Below are 16,900 nucleotides of genomic sequence, written 5' to 3'. Positions count from 1 at the left end.
AGACTTGATACCTCACACGAAGAGAGTTATTTTTTAGGGCACATGAGGCTGGAGTAGCACAAGGGAGGTTAGCTGAGAAAACAGAAACAGGTGTGAAGTACCACATAACTAAGGGTACTGCGGAGCCTAGAACTGTGGTCTCCAGGTATACACAGGCCTTGACTCTGTCCATGGAATGATGGAGTCCGCTAGCTTGTCTGGCTGATGTGTTTCCTGTTGATCACTCAAAGGACGTTTTTGGTGGAACATTAGTACACGCATTCTGTAGGGATCTAGAAAGGAAATTGCTCATCTTCCACAATAACCCTTCCAACAACTATGGAGGAAGCACCCTCAGTGGGTCAAGCAACATGCACAGGAGCCAGGGTCCCCTGCTGGACCCTGAAAGCCCCCTGCCTACCTACCTGTCCCTTTACAAGTAAATGGGAACTAGGAAGACGGACATGGAGATTGCCTCAGGGGCCAGTTACAACCTGGACATCAAGGCTTGAGATTTCTGAAGGGTCAAGAAGAGGCTGAGTCAGTACTCTCCAAGGCAGCCAGGGGGAAGTGGAGAGAGCACTCAGGAGGCCTGGGAGTCTATAGCCCTCAGTGAGCCCACAGAGAGTATCAACCCAGAGGTTGCCTATGGTCTATAAAGTCATCGTTATGAACAGGAAGACAGGTAACCAGAGCCCACCACTTGGCTCAGATGTCATCACTTATCTAAGTCATAATCATGTAAGACCTATTCTCAGCTTCTCAGCCCCTGGAATCAACCCATGGGCCACGCGTTCTTTATGGAGGGAGAACAGGGTATAAATATTGTCAACTTTGACATCATAAGTTAGTGGATAGAGAGAGATGAACTTAAAAAGGCTGGAGATAGTACCAAAACTCAATGCAGTACAAGGCAAATAAAAATAAAAATATATACACACTGATAGGAGGTTGCGGGAGAACCTCTACAGGTTTGCTGACAGAGAAGAGGGCAGGGGCTGGACAGACCAAAGTCGTGGGCAGCTATGGTCCACTAACCCCTCGATCTCCGGGTCATTGGCGTGATTGAGCTACTCCCCTGCCTGCAGGAAGGTATTCTGAGAGCGGCTCACAGTTCAGAGATCTCACAACATGGTAAGAATGTCCTCAGTTAGAAAACGGCTTTCAGTTAGAAGCCTGGCCCAGGCTTCCTCAGAAATTTCCACAGCACTTCCTGAAGCAGTGAGGAATGAGTGCCCATGACCCCTAATCTCTTTACACAGACATTGGTCCCATGCATGTATAACATTAGCTTTTGCCATCAGTCAGCAAGTCCCTACCCAGAAGAGCCAAGATACTGCCCATCTTCCCACTGAAGGCAGACCGTGGTTTCTCAGGGGCTCTTCCATGACCTCCTTCAATCCCTACAACCATCCACAGACTGAGGGGAAAGCCGACAATGGAGGCCTAGCACTTTTGTCGGTCTGGCATGCATTTCCCCTTTCCTGGGCCCCGTCACCCCTGTTTCTCTTTAGCAGTATCCCATTCCCTCCGGGAGCCACATGGGTCTCATGGAGGACCCCACCCCAGGGGCCCCTTCAAGGAAGGGTAAGGGCAACAACCACCTGGCCTTTGAGGGTAGCCTGGGCCAGGCTGGAAGCCAAGAAGAGTCCCTCTCTCCCAGCCTGGCTGCTGAGCCCAAAGCTCAGAAGGGCACAAGGGGGGTGGGGCCTATCTGGACCTGGGGACAGCAGAGCCTGGGATTCCTGACAGCATCGCCCCTGAGCCTGACTTCCAGCCTCCACACCTGAAGCCAGTGCGAGCTGCATATTCATCTGAGTGACTATGCATATGGGCCAAGTAAGTACTGGAGAGAAACTGACAGCAGACAAAGGACAGCAGTAAGATCCTGGCAGCCAGAAAGCGAACAGGCAAGGGCACAGGTAGATGACTTGGCAGGAGAGAGAATGAGAAGTCTATAGGGCTGAGGAGCCAACCAGCATGCAACTGAACTCCATTAAGGCTCAGAATTGGAGGCTCCAGCCTCCTCTGACAGCTCCAAGTCCCCTCCCCAAGCCCGTCAAAGCCTGGGGGTTCACTGTCAGGAGAAGGAGATGTGAAAGGGCAACAGAGAGGCTCCACGCTGAGAACAGGGGGGTCGGGGAAGACACCCCAGCCACAGGCCCCACTTACCAACACGCAGCGCATAACCAAATGTGAGGGATGGCCTGTACATCATGGGCAGCTTTGACAACTTCCCAGCAGATGGCCATAAAGTGACTTGTTCTAGCAAAATCAGAGCTAACAGGGCGCCTGGGTAGCTCAGTGGGTTAAAGCCTCTGCCTTCAGCTCAGCTCAGGTCATGATCTCAGGGTCCTGGTATCGAGCCCCACATCAGGCTCTCTGCTCAGTAGGGAGTCTGCTTCCCCCTCTCTCTCTGTCTGCCTCTCTGCCTGCTTGTGATCTCTCTTTGTGTGTGTGTCAAATATATAAGTGTAAAATTTAAAAAAAAAAAAAAAAAGCAGAGTTAACAAGCATTTTCCAGCAAGTGTAAGTGAAATGTCTTGGGAGAGGAACATTTTCTAATCAGCCTAAAGTCACCTAGGGAGGAGCCCTGCTCATGGTCACTTTGGGCAGCCAGGATTATGACTTGTCTGTCCTTCTTTCTCCACCTACTTTCCCTCAGGAAGCTCTGGAGAAATTAACTCAGCCCAAAAACAAAACAGTAATACTGATCTGCCACTGGAAAGGCTACTCTATGATCAGGAATGCCTGTGGCCAACAACTCTGCCTGTTTACAATCAGCATTTTACTTACATTATTTATTTTGCTCCTATTATGAGCAAATACCCTAGGTAGATTAGACATTTAAGGAAAGCCTCAAACACAAAAGACAGACGTCAAAAGTACAAACTCAAAAAAGGAAGCCAAAGGAAACAGAGACAAAACAGGAAACAGAAAAGAAAAATCTCAAAAAATAAGAGATTTTACAACCAGAAAACTACAGGTGCTATTTAAAAGCAAACAAACCAACCAACAAAGGTACAAAGAACATAAAGAATTTTTTAAAAAATAAATATATGACAGTAGATATTTTTAACTCAGGAAGACTTGGAAGATAAAGTAGAGAAAATCACCCAGGAAGCAGAACAACAACAACAAAAATAGAGATAGAAAATATAGAAGAAAGGATAAGAATATCAGAGGACAAGGCCAGGAAGTCCAACATTTGAATAAGGGGAGTTCCAGACAATAGTGTAAATATCTGAAAAACACAAGTTTCCAGATTACAGAGCACATTACCTGAAAGAAAAAGAGACCCACATCAAGTCACAGCGCAAATAACGTAACATCAGCGCTAAACAAGAATGCTCATGATGGTGTGGCTTCCAAAAGGAAGAAAAAGCCATTTATAAAGGATTGGGGTACAGAAGTGGTGAGATCTGTTAAGAGCAATGTTGGATACTAGAGAGCAATGGCACAATGTCTTTGAAAATGTGGCGGAAATTTTATTTTCAGCCTAGAATTTTATACCCAGAAAAACATGCAGCCTATTGAATAGTGAATATTTTTAGACATAAAAATCTCAAAAATCTCAAAAATATAATGCTCTTATATCCTTTCTCAGGATACTATTAGATGAAAGACTGTCTGGTTATCTGTAGCTATGGAACAATGTACCCCCAAATTTAGTGGCTTAGAACAGTAATGTATTAGTATTCTGTCTATGCTTTTGATCAGGAATTTGGATACACAGGTACAAGTAGGGATGGCTTGTCTCTCCTTTACAATGTCTGGGGTCCCACCTCAGATGACTTCACAGCTGGGAGCTAGAACAGTTGGGAGTGGGTTAACAACTCTTTACCTCTCTCTCTCTCTGCAGCAACTCTCCATGGCCCAGGTTAGGCTTCCTCACAACATGGCAGTTACAGGCTAGTAGAACTTTGTACTTGGTTGCTCAGGACCTCAAAAGACAAGAAAGGAAAGGTACCAGTCTCTTCAGAGCTGAGCCCTGAAACTACCACTTCAGTCATATTCTGTTGGCTGAGCAGTGACAAAGCCACCAGATTCAAGGGGAGGGAACACAACCACACCTCTTAGTGGGAGTAACATTATTTTGTGACCATCTCTATTCCCCCACAGAGGGTAACCAAGAAAGAGAAAGCCTGGGAAAACAGTGACTTGACTACAGAGGAGATGCAAACGAAGTTTCCAACATAACGCTGAAGAGACATGTAGAAGGCCAGTCCAGACAGAAGTCCCAGAAGGAGGTCTCCAGGATGGTTGTGCTCATAGGTGGGAAGGTTTAGAGGATGGCCAATTATCTGACAGGTTTGACCAAGTTGAGAGGAGTGTAACTGTTCTATCCTGAAGTGTGGGGTCAGTGAGTGATGAGTTTACAGAAAACTAAGCCAATGAATAAAGGGGGAAATTGATATCTCCAAAGAACATTAAAAAGTTGTAAAAGGAAATGAAATATGGTGTGTCATGGATCAGGGCTAGGTATAATATTTATAGAGTCATAACAATCTGAACACTGGATACTGATTGAAATAAACATGGTGACACGCTAATTGTCAGAGAATAGAGAAAGCGGTGTGGTAGTGAGAATCTCCATTTTCTATAACAGTGAATCATGATACAGTCAAGAAGTGTATGTTTGAGCATGTAATTTAGGAATATGGAGGTCAAAACAATATAAGCATCTGGTGAAAGAACTGGGAGTGGTTGTCAATGAGGAAGGGAAGGAGGTACAAAGGCAGAGGGTAGGGATGGCTGGTTTTCATTACAAACCTCGTTGTACTATTTGCATTAAGAATGTTCATACATGGCAAGGGATGGAGTGGCCAAAAGTCTGCAGATCAGCAAACCTAAGTTTTATTGTGATTTGTGCAATACAGGCCTCACCCATGACTCTCCATCTATGAGAAAGACACTGCAGTGGTAGGAAACACAAAAAGAATGTGCAAGACCACTATCAGAAATGGATGGAAGAGGGGCACCTGGGTGGCTCAGTTGGTTAAGCACCTGCCTTCTGCTCAGGTCATGATCCTAGGGTCCTGGGATTCAGCCGTGCACTGGGCTCCCTGCTCCACAGGGAGTCTGCTTCTCCCTGTGCCTCTGCCACTCCCCCGCTTGTGCTCACTCTCTCTCTCAAATAAATAAAATCAGAAAGAGAAAGGAAGAAAGGAAGAAAGGAAGGAAGGAAGGAAGGAAGGAAGGAAGGAAGGAAGAGAGGGAAGGCAGGCTTAGAGTCTGACCAACAAAACAACCATTGCATTTCAACAAGGAAATTTACCTCCTATTCCATACACTGCTCCTCCTCAAGCAGGGACAATGATCCCCCCCCTCCTCCCCTCGTCTTGGGGTCCTCCCTGCCCTGTATGATGCCAATACCCCCTACTGGAGGCCCTGCCATGATGCCATGGATGGTTCCTCCTCCTCCTGGGATGATGTCGGTAATGGGACCTCGTCCTGGAATGAGGTCGCCTATGTGAGGCCACCTGCCAATGATGCCTGGACCCCCCATGATGAGACCTCCTGCCTGCTCCGTGATGGCACTTGGCCAGGAGTGACTCAACCAGACAGATAAGGAGAGACAGGAACTTCTTTATAACCATTTTATATAACTTGTTCAACTTCTCCAGGAGATGATGGTACTTTGGGTGTTTTCTAAGAGCAGGACAAGGAAGACTTTCTCCCACTTCCAATCAAAGAGAGAATAATTTTGGCAGGGGAGTTAGTGAGACCAAAAAAAAAAAAAAAAAAAAAAAAAAAGCAATTTTCATTTATATGGTGAAATGTGAAAACAAAATTGTCAACTGTTTTAGTTTAAAAAAAAAAGAATGTTCATTCATCCTACCAATAAAAATAAGAAGTTTTAAAAGAACAAGCTGTAGAACAAAACAAAATACATGATTCTATTTATATAAAAACGTAATGTTCCCATCTATATAAACTCATAGAAAAACAGAAAAAGAGAAAAAAAACCCTACAACATGCTAAAGTGGGAAAAGTGGCTGGGGAATCGAATGTGCATCTAGGGATGAACAGAAAAACAAAATGTAGTATAGCCACACAATGGAGTATTATTGAACTGTAAAAGGAAGGAGATTCTGACAGATACTAGGACGTGGTTGAACTACCCTCAGTGAAATAAGCCACATGCAAAAGGACCAGTATTGTATGATTCCACATATATGAGTTTCCTGGAACAGTCAAGAGGCAGAAAATAGAATCGGTGGTTGCCAGGGCCTGGCGGGGAGGGCGGGAGGGGGGTTATTTTTTAATGGGTACAGAATTTCTATTGTGGGGGGAAGAAATTCTGGAGATGGTGGTGCTGCTTGCACGGAGACATGAATGTGCTTAAAGCCACAGAGCTGTACACTTAATAATCATTAAAGTGGTAAATGTGATTGTATGGGTATTTTACCACACTGAAAAAAGTAGTTAGGGAGGGGATGATTTAGGAAACCTCGAGGTTTTCCATATTATTTGGCTTTTTACGATAAGAAGATCTTCATGAATACTTGCACGCGTGAATAAGACTTGGGGGGGAAACCATCAAGAGTTAGGGGGAGAACTGTGCATTGCTCTAGGGAAGGAAAGGCAAGGGAGTAGAGAGAAAGAAGGGGAGAGGGGAGCCAACACAGAGAGATCAGGGAGGGGAGCCTTGCGAAAGGGCGGACGGGGAGGTCGTAGGATACCAGCCTAGTAGGACTCTATAGGTTATCTCCTTGAGGCTCTGTGCCCTACCTACACACATGCACCCCACTCTCCAGCCTGGCCCTCAGGAAAGAGGTCCAGTTTGCCAAGAAACAAACTCAAACACATTTTCAAAGCTTAGCTCATTTCAGATGTATTTTGCTTTTAAACATTTCCTGCAAACCCGAGAGGAGCTTGAGTCTTTCCAAATCCTCCTGCTGTCACCACAAACAGCATGCTGTCCCATGGCCCTCAGCAACCAGGGCAATCCCAGAGTCTGGGGGACTCTCTAATGGAGTAGAACAGGGGAGTCAGCCTGGCAAGCCAGACTTCGGGAGAGAGGGCAAGCCATTCCTTAGGAGGGGAGCCTGGGCTGTGCTTGGAGCAGAGCATGCAGGGTAAACCCCTGAGATGACGATGGTTGTCATTATACACACAGGATATTACACAACCTCTGTTCTTTTGGAAGAAAACTGTTTCGTGGCCTCTTGTGTCCTGGGAGGGCCTGACCCTGTACAAACTTCCCGTTGTACACACACGGCACTCGCTGAACCTCATGGCCACAAACTCCACCCCACCCCAACACTCATTTTAACTTCAAAGGCCTGGGGTGGAGGACTAGCCATGGGAGACCAGAGAGGCAAGGTTGCCTCAGTGAATCAGTGAATGCAGAAGGTTTATTTCTGGCCTCCTATGGAGCATTCTATTCTGGCAGAATGTTAAAACATCAAGAAATCAGGATCACGGTCTTCTTACACATGATAACATCAATTCTGATGGTACAATGTGACCTTTCCAATAGGTATCAGAACCTTGAATCACTTGGGGAAAACAATGTGAAATTTAGTCTATGCTCTTATTACAACTCCGAAACTATGATGTCAATGAACAGGAACTGGAAAGAATGGAAAAGTGTTTGTTAAGATAATGGAGTTTTTAATCTTTTTCTTTTTAGGGTTTTTTTTGTGTGTGTGTGGCTTTTTGGGGGGTGGAGGAGGGAAGCTGGTGTCACATGCAGTCAGCATCCATCACTGAATACCCATTCATCAGTTTCTCATCTCTGTAGCATAACGACCTAGCAGCACAGACATTATCCCCATTCTGTGGATGAGCAAATGTCAGCTCAGCAAGGCAGTATCACTTGATGATGATCGTATGGCAAATGAGCTATCTGCTGACTTTCTAACCTGCTGGTCTGCCTTTCCCTCGATCCCTAAGCAGGCTGTGCAGTTCACAAGGAAGTCCCTTCTACTTGCCCCAAGTCAGGAGTTAGAAGAGAACAGAATTCCATTCCATATTTTAAACTGCAGTTCCCTAAATTGAAAAAGGCAAAGAGATGAGAGCCCAGGAACTACACTGAGAAGACTGAGGAACACATGAACAGGTATGTGTCGAGATGTGTAGACAGGGCTGTAGCAGAACCGAGTATGATGAAAAAGACCTCTTTACCCTCTGCAAAACTGCTGAGGCCTCCACACAAAAACCTGGACACAGACATTTCTAATAGCTTTATTCATAGCTGCCAAAACTTGGAAGGAGCCAAGATGCCCTTCAGTAGGTGAACATATAAATAAACTGTGGCCCATCGAGACAATGAACTGTTACTCAGCACTAAAAAGAAATGAGCTACCAAGCCATCAAAAGGCATGGAGGGAGCTTCAGTGCATATTATTAAGTGAAAGAATCTATTCTGAAAAGACTATATAATGTATGACTTAGCCATATGACATTCTGGAAAAGGCAAAAACTACGGAATAAAAAGTTCAGTGATTGCCAGGGGTGGATTGTGGGGAGAGATGAATAGGCAAAGCACAGAGGATATTTACGGCAGTGAAAATGCACTGTATAATACACCATAATGATGTATGCATGTCATTATATATTTGTCCAAACCCACAGAATGTATAACATTAAGAATGAGCCCAACAGAAACTACAGACTTGGGATGATGATGATATTCAATCTTGGTTAAAAAAAAAAATTTATCATTCTGGTAGGTGATGTTGATAATGGGGGAGACTACACATATGTGGGGGCAGGAGGAAGATGGAAAATCTCTGCACCTCTCTTTCAATTTTGTTATAAACCTAAAACTGCTCTAGAAAAAAATAAACTCAAAAATATTATTGAAGCCCCAAATATTGACTGATATTTACCGTATTAGAAAGTATGACCACAAAACTTGACTATTTTAAATCATTTGAAAGTAACTAATAAACTCATTAAGTTTTTAATGAAAAAGCTGTATTTTCCAAACCCTCTCCCAAATTTAGTAATAAAAGTTGCATTGTTCTGCATTTTTACAAATCCCTTTAATGGTAGGGATTAATAGAAGATAGCAGGATTCTTATATCTGCTTCTACACCTAATCTATTGGGATATTAGACTTCATGTAGTCTCTGAGAGCCACCATTTTGAGAGCAAATGGGAATGAAAAGCCAGAAACATCTTAGTATTATTACAAAATTGGTTTTAACTTTGAATCTCCTTAAATGGTCTTGGGCACCCCTGCACCATACTTTGAGAACCATGACATAAAGAACTATTTATGAGAGAGAGAGAGAGATGCCGAGAAGACACTCCAGGACACAAAAACGGTCTTACTCCTCTCACTTTTCACCTTCCCTAAATCCACCCCCATCCAGTGCAGGAACCCTGACTTCTCCGGCAAGGACAAGGCATCTCCTTCTGTCTGAGCCCACCTCATGCTTAAGAAATAAGCTAAAGGTGGGCTGGCTGGGCACAGGCTAACTAGTTAGTCCACCTTCGAAACATACTGGCATTTTTTAAGGGCTTCCTTAAGCTAAACCTCCAGAGCTTGGTTCTAAGAGTGGGCTTTTCAGACTGCTTGCAAAGGGATCAGCTGCCCAGCAGAGCACAGGAGAAAGAACCTGCAGTGGGACACAAGTGCTGACTGAGTTCTGGTCCTGACTGCTGGTCACTGAGTCCTTCTCTCCATGTGTAAACTTGAGAAGCACCAGCCCCTCTGCCCACTTCTCAGGGCAGTCATGGCCTCATTGACTTGACGCCCCCCTCACAAACAAAGTACCTCCACTGCTGTTCAGTTGCCCACTCTGCACACCTGTGCTCTTCGGGGGCCCCTGGAAGCCTGCCTCACCCCAGACACCCACATACGCCTTGCACAGGCCCGGTCCATCCATCCCTGTGCCAGGAAAACGTCCGCGGCCTACACTGTCCTGCGGGTTCCCGCGCACCTTGTCCCGCGCACCTGTTCCGGACCCCGCGGAAAGATGGCCCTGGGCGCCATCCATACCGACCGCATCACAGTTTTGCTGCCCCTTCTCCCACCACCCAGGGCGGGACACGAGGGGCGGGCATTCAAACCACTGAAGTCCAGAAGCAGAGCCAAGCCTTCCAGCCACGAGTCTCAGCAGAGCACCACGCCTGCCGCTCTGGGCCCACCCCTTCACCCCCACTCTCCCGTAGGAGGGAGTTGGGCAGGCAGCGGCCACCCTCCCTGCGGCCCCGTGAAGTCGGCAGCGGCCGCCGTGTGCGGTGCGCACACCTCTGGCGGGGAGAGCCTGTCATCCGCACAGGGTAGGGGGATGCCTCCTGGACCTGGCCCAGAGCGCCCCGGGCGGTGTACCCAGGGGCGCGCGGTGACCGAGGGGACGCGGCCAGACGGCCGGCGGCGGCGCGCGATACCTGTGGCGGAAGAGCGGGCAGCCGCCCAGGAGCCTGTGGAGCTCTTTCTTAAGGCTCCAGAACTCGCCGTCCAGGTAGCGGTTCAGGGACGTGCCCCCGATTCCTGAAGGCGAAGCCAGCTCCATCGCGCCTTCCCGGCTTCTGGCTTTGCAACCCGGCCCCGGGGTCCAGTTTCCCAGCTTCCCTCGGCCCCTCCTCCCAGCTAGCTGCTCGCACGTGGGGTCCGGGAGCGGGAGCGCACGCCCTCTTATGCGCGCTGCGGGGACTTGCCTCCTCCCTACCCCTCCCCCATCCTTACCCCACGCAGGCGGCCATCCCCTGACGTTGCTCCCTGGGCCCAGAGACAAGCTGTCCAGGAAGTCGGGGCTGCTACAGTGGTCTCCTCTCGCCCTCCCCAGGAATCTCAAAGTCTACAGACTTGAGTTTCTACTACTCGTGCCCTCTACTCAGTTGTCCTTCTAGTCTGTGGGCGCAAGAAGCCAAGTATCAGAACTGTAAAGAGGGAGCTGGTCAGGTGCATGTGGTCATGGGAAGTCCTGGTGGCTCAGAGAGGGGACATTTTACTCTGCCGATCTTGCATGCCAGCCTCTTAGCCTGGCACCCCAGATCCAAGCGGGTCTGGTCCAGCTCTGATCCCAACTCAGCTGCAGCTGGGCTCAAATCCCTTTTGCCCCCAAACAGGGCATTACAGCAAACTTTAATATGACTGTGATCTGGGGGTGCCCCCCCAGCAGGTGCTGCAGTACAGAGAAGATGGGAGATGTAGACGGAGCAAGAGAATGAACACAAAATCTAAACTCCTCTCCCAGGACCCTCCTTGTGTTGTTGTGAGCAGTAGGAAATGAGTTGGGGCCTCAGTGGTGATTGTTCATCCATTTCTTCTGGGGAACTCTCATGTATTTTATTGATTCTCCTTTTAAATACAAAGGAAATGTCAGCTCTTCCCTTGCAAAGACCACGCTGCCAGGGAGGTGACCGCTGGGGGTGTGGTGAAACACTTGGGTTTGATTCTGTCCGCTGTCTTTAGGTGAGTGGAGGCCACGTCTATCAGTTTCCTGGGGCTGTGTGGCAAATTACCACAAACTGAGCAGCTGAAGACAACACAAATGTTCTGGAGATCAGAAGTCAAACATGGATCTTACAGGACTGAAATCAAGGTATTAGCAGAGCTGGACTCCTGGAGCCTCCACAGCAGGGGTAGGGGGGTGGGGACACTTTCCTTCTCTTTTCCAACTTCTAGAAGCTACCTGCATTTGTTGGGTACTGGCCCCTTCCTTCTCCCATCTTCAAAGTGCATCAAAACAATCTCTATTTTTATAGCTCATTCCCTTCTTCTGATCTTGACCTTCTTGCCTGCCTCCTACAAGGACTCTCCTGATGACTTTGGGGCCACCCAGATAATCTAGGATAATCGCTATCTCAAAAAATCCGTAATTCAATCACAGCAGCAACATCCCTTTTTCACACATGAGATAGCACACAGGTCGTGGGGATTAGGACATGAACATCTTTGGTGGGCCTTTATTCTGTCTACCATGCCACCTGTGCAGCCACAGGTAACAATACCCCACCAGATGTGATGAATAAAGGCATTGTTCGCTGCTATAATGGGAAGCCTGGAGGTAGGACAGTGCCAAGGTCTGGCTCAGAAGCTCTACCCAGGGACCATGTTTTCTTTCCATCCTTCTGTTCTATCCTTTCTCCATGTGTTATCTTCACTTTTAATTTTTTTTAAACTTGTCTGCTCTCAGTCATAAGATGGATACTGCAGCTCTAAGCAGCACATGATAGTCAGGATAGGATAGTAGTAAGAAACAACCCCAAAGCTATCCCAGGCATGCTGTGGTCACAAACCACCCCTCAACCTTGGGGTTTATAAAGATAAGAGTTTATTTCATATTCATGCCACATGAGGGTTCTATTCCATGTTCCCTCACTCCAGATCCCAGCAGACAGAAGAGCTCCCATTGTGTGCCTGCATAGGTTCCTAAAGCTGCCAGCTGGAAAGGACACATGTACCTTCCACTCATGATCTGTGGGCCAATGCAGTTCACTCCTGACTCTATGAGAGAAGGAAAGTACCCAGAAAGCCAATACCCAAAATAATCTGTGAGTAACACCAGTAACTACTAAACCTGCCCCTTTTGCCCACTAGTGACTACTAAATCTAGCCAAATATTTGTCTCACTCTCCCTTCCACAGGCAAAAATATACACTCCACTCCTCAAAGGAGGCAACCAAATTTCCATACTGTCACAAAATCAGGCCAAGACTAGTGGAGGTTGTACAGTGGTCTTTCCATCAAGTCGGGCATGGTTCCTCTGGATTCAAAGACTTATAAGCTAAAAACATGTTACTAAGCATATGCAGCTTGAGTGAGAAAAAAAAAATCTTTGTTGTTAGAAGCCACCAGGATTTTTTGGAGTGTTGTTTGTTACCCAAGTATAACCTAGTCTATCCTAGAAGCTACTGGAAGAATGTTGTTGCTGAAATGAAAAAAAAAAAAAAAAAAAAAAAAACGTGCACTGGCTTAGGAATTGGGAGGGACTGTGAGGATGCTGTTTACCAAAACCAAACAGAAGGGAGTTCATGTCAGTAAGTGGCAAATGGGCACCTGGGCAGCTCAGTCGGTTAAGCAACTGCCTTTGACTCAGGTCATGATCTCAGGGTCCTGGGATAGAGCCCTGAGTCAGGCTCCTTTCTCAGGAGGGAGTCTGCTTCTCCCTCTGCCCCTCCCCTTGCTTGTGCATGTGCACTCTCTCTTTCAAATAAATAAATAATTTTTTTAAAAGGAAGTGACAAATATTTGATAAAACTGTACTCAACAGATAATATAGCTAATGAAATTGCTCCAGGAGAAGATGCTGGAAAGGTAATATCAACATTGTCTGTTCTGGTTGCTGGCTGCTACTGGTTGTGTTTGACAAACTATAATAAGAAAGGACTGACAAAAGTCTGACCTACATACCTATTAAGAACTCTGGATGGATTTCTGGGGTTCCCAGCAAATCAGCTGTCACTCTGGGGCATATCAGACCAAGCAACCCCCATCTCAAGCATCACAGGCACATCCTCAGAGCACAGGAGTGGGTCAAATGGCCCATGGGCTTGGAAAGGTACCCCAAAAGTGACAGGCACCACTTCGTTCACATGACACACCTACATGAGGGACAGGAAAGTGTCACCTTTCCAAGGTATCCGGAACGGGGAGAATCAATAGTACTTGTCAACCAGCCCTAAGGAGTCTTTCAAGAAAACTATGAATCTTTGAAGGAATTTTTCAGGGGAAGTTATCAAATCAATAACCCGGGAGAATTGCCCTTAGATCTCCTAGACTTAACTAGGCCCTATGCCCACCGTGTTAAGTTTTCCAGAGTTTCCTTAAATTATGACAAACTGGGGGGCTTAAAATAGCAGATACTTATTCTTTCATGGTCCTGGAAGCCAGAAGTGCTCAGAAATCAAGGTGTCAGCAATGTGCCCTGTTCCTTCTGAAGACTCCAAGAAGAATCCCTCCTTGCCTCTTGCTAGATTCTGGTGGCTCCTGACAGTCCTTGGTGTGCCTTGGCTTATAGCTGTTCCAATTTCTTCCTCCATGGTCACATGACCCTCTTCCCTGTCTCTCTCTCTCTCTCTCTCTCTCTCTCTCTCTGTGTTTTCCAATCTCCCTCTCCCTGTGATGTACCAGTTGTTGGGGTTAGAACCCACCCTAATCCAATATGACCTCATCTTAACCTGATTAAACCTGCAAAGACCCTATCTCCAAATAAGGTCACATTCTGAGGTTCCAGGTAGTCATGCACTAACCCTAACCCAGCATACTAATCCAAAACCAGTCACTAAAAACACGAGAAAGGAATGGAAGAAAAGACCATTATTGGCTTAAATAACTGGTTTTCACATTAGCTGCACATTTAGAGTAACCTTGGGTTTTTTGAAAATGCTCAGTAGCGGACACACACACTAAGTAAATAAACCCAATCTCTAGAGATAGAGCCTAGGCATCAGTACTTTTTAACCCCTTCCCCAAAGGTGATTCTAAGGCGCAGCCATTGTCTTAGGCTGGTGGTTCACAACCTTGCTGCACAATAGGCTGTTACATGATGAGGATAATTAGGAAAATGTAAACAAGGTGAATTCAATAATATTACTGTATCATTGTTAATTTCTTGATTTTGCTAATTGTACTGCAGATATATAAGTGACCGTTCTTGTTTTTAAGAATGCAAATTGAAGTATTTAGGGGTATTGGGGTAATTTCCTCCAAATAAGTCAAGAGAAAAACTGTGTGTGTATATATGTATAGAAACACTTATATGTGTATATGGAGGTAGCACATGTATGTGTATATATGTACGTACACACACACACACAGAGGGAGAGAGGAGGAAGAAGATATAAAATGTGCCCCCTAAAGTTATAATGCTAAGTGAAATAAGTCAGAGAAAGACAAATACCGTATGATTTCACTCCTATGCAGAATTTAATAAACAAAACAGAGAAACAAAGGAAGAAAGAGAGAAAGATAAACCAAGAAACAGACTCTTAACTATGCAGAGCAAACTGATGGCACCAGAGAGGAGGTGGGTAAGGGGATGGGGCGAATAGGTGACAGGGATTAAAGAATCCATCATCATGAGAGAAAAAATGCCCCCCCCCCGGAATGTCTGGGTGAGCTAGGACTTTCTCAGTTATAAGTAATAAGAACCAGCCTGAACTCTCTTCAGCGAAATGGGAATGCACTGGTTCACACAATCTAAGGAAGCCTTGGGCATCCCAGCTGGGGAAGGGCGAGAGCGAGGCTGGTAACGGAAACAACTGGGACCAGCTCTCTCCTCCTCCTCCCCCACCCTCCTGATCTTTCCTCCTCCGGCAGCCCACTCCTCAGGGCAGCTCTAAGTCCTTTGTCAGGCAGAAAAAGTCTGGGGCAAGAACCAGGGTCCCCACAGCTGGACCTCAGAGGGAAACGAAGGAACCCAGTGATCACAGGCCTCTGAGAGAGAAATACTGATCCATCGTCGTCGACTGGGGATGGCATCTGGGTTTGTGCCCATTGGGGTGGGGGGACTACTCTTTAGCCCTAGACCCTCCATACAGGAGGCTACAGCTGGCTTTACTCTGCATTGCTCCCAGACCCTTGGCCCTTTTTTGAGAGGTGGGCCCTGAGCTAGAACATTTAAAGAACATTCCCACATGTGGTGGCTTTTGGATCTTGACACAGCCACGTTGCCTTTAGCTCTTTCTCTAGACAAGTGACTATAGTGTTAACTGACTTGCCCAAGGGCACACCTCTCTCCATGGGAGAGGACCCAGGGCTCATACGACTCTAAATCATAGCTTACATTCCATTACCCAGGGAGGACTGACCCATGGGCCTCGGTGAACTTTATGGACACTTCTTTTATGGAGGCCTGGGGCAAGAACATTACGATCCAGGGCTCAGGGTTCTGAGTGAGACACAGACTGTTCTCAGGGGACTTCAGTTTGTCTTGTAGAAATCACGGAACCATAAAATGTCAGTGCCAGGAGCTCCCTGGAGCTGGTCCAGACAGTCCTTTCTTTTTAGAGGAGGACACTGCAGGGCATGGCCTCTAGTGGAGAAGTCTGACCACTGTGCTAAGGTTTGAGGAGGGCAATGGGGCATTTGGGAGACTGCTTTAGTGTCCCACATGCTGCCCAGTACTCCCCACTCTGAGTTCTTCAGAAGACCCAGTAATGGTTCAGATTTACCTGACCCTTGCCTCACCTGCTGATGCAGAGCCTTGACTCCCTAATAAGCCCCTCTTTCCTATCTTGCCAAGGTTTCCAGGAGCCCCGAGGAGTCTCTGCCATGGGACCATGAGCAGCTCTGTTGCCTCGCCCACTGCACACCACTGACCCTGGGTCGTGTGCGGAGAAGGGAGTCAGGAGACACAGCTACCCTTTGCGTTTTTACTTTGTGAACTGGGCCTTCAGGCATAGCTTGCAATGGGGAAACTGGAAGCTTTTACTTACTGCCCCTCTGACCTCAGGAGCGAAATGTGTGTCCAGGGGAAGGGAACGGACAAATTCTAGAAACAGCCACCACACTGTCCTCAGAAGTGCCCTCCACTCCAAACACCCAAAGCTTCGTTATAGGGTCACCTCTGATGAACCTGCCTCCTTTTTCCCCAGGATAAAGTCTGGGAGGAGACTCAGTGGGTTTACAGCAGCCCTCACCACCCCAGTGGTACAGGCTGGGAATGCCCACAGTCTGACATGATTCCATGATTTGTGGCTTGATTCCATGGATCCTTATCTTTGGAAGCAATCAAGCTGTGATCTGTGATGGTGCCTTTCCCTGGCTCCTCAGAGCAAGACCAGCCAGTTTGGAGGCCAGCTCGATTTTCCATATCCCTCCTCCAAGAGACAAATTCCTGGTTCAAGGCAGAGCTTCCCTATGTGAATTCCATGGATCCTCACACAGAGAATTTTCTCTGTGTGTTGCCATGCAGAGACAGCCAGGTGTACCACTGTGTAAAAAGCAAGCGAGGGGGGCGTCTAGGTGGCTCAGTCAGTCAAACCTCTGACTCTTGTTTTCAACTCTGATTGG

At 46.9% G+C, this 16,900-nt stretch overlaps 1 protein-coding gene and 1 long non-coding RNA gene across 6 annotated transcripts in view; one reads left to right on the top strand and one right to left on the bottom strand.

The window, feature by feature from the left end:
• ACOXL (acyl-CoA oxidase like) overlaps positions 1–10,477 on the bottom strand; it is a 326,290-nt gene extending 315,813 nt beyond the window's left edge. For 3 of the 5 annotated variants that reach the window (XM_032843889.1, XM_032843891.1, XM_032843892.1), the window contains exon 1: positions 10,330–10,477. In XM_032843889.1, the coding sequence (XP_032699780.1) occupies positions 10,330–10,454 (125 nt within the window). In that variant the 5' untranslated portion in view covers positions 10,455–10,477. Of the gene's footprint in view, positions 1–9,892; positions 9,974–10,329 lie in introns of those variants that run through there. The other 2 variants (XM_032843888.1, XM_032843890.1) reach the window with 2 other exon arrangements.
• On the top strand, positions 10,341–12,511 carry LOC116858935. The gene is made up of 3 exons (XR_004381049.1): positions 10,341–10,403; positions 11,357–11,486; positions 12,272–12,511. It is a non-coding gene; the product is annotated as an uncharacterized LOC116858935 (long non-coding RNA).
• Positions 12,512–16,900: the final 4,389 nt, after the last annotated feature.

The sequence above is a fragment of the Lontra canadensis genome, unplaced genomic scaffold (assembly GCF_010015895.1).
Source record: "Lontra canadensis isolate GAN:19392208 unplaced genomic scaffold, GSC_riverotter_1.0 scaffold144, whole genome shotgun sequence".
Taxonomy (NCBI): domain Eukaryota; kingdom Metazoa; phylum Chordata; class Mammalia; order Carnivora; family Mustelidae; genus Lontra; species Lontra canadensis.
Note: the sequence above shows the minus strand (reverse complement) of the source record. Positions and strands in the feature narration are given on the sequence as shown.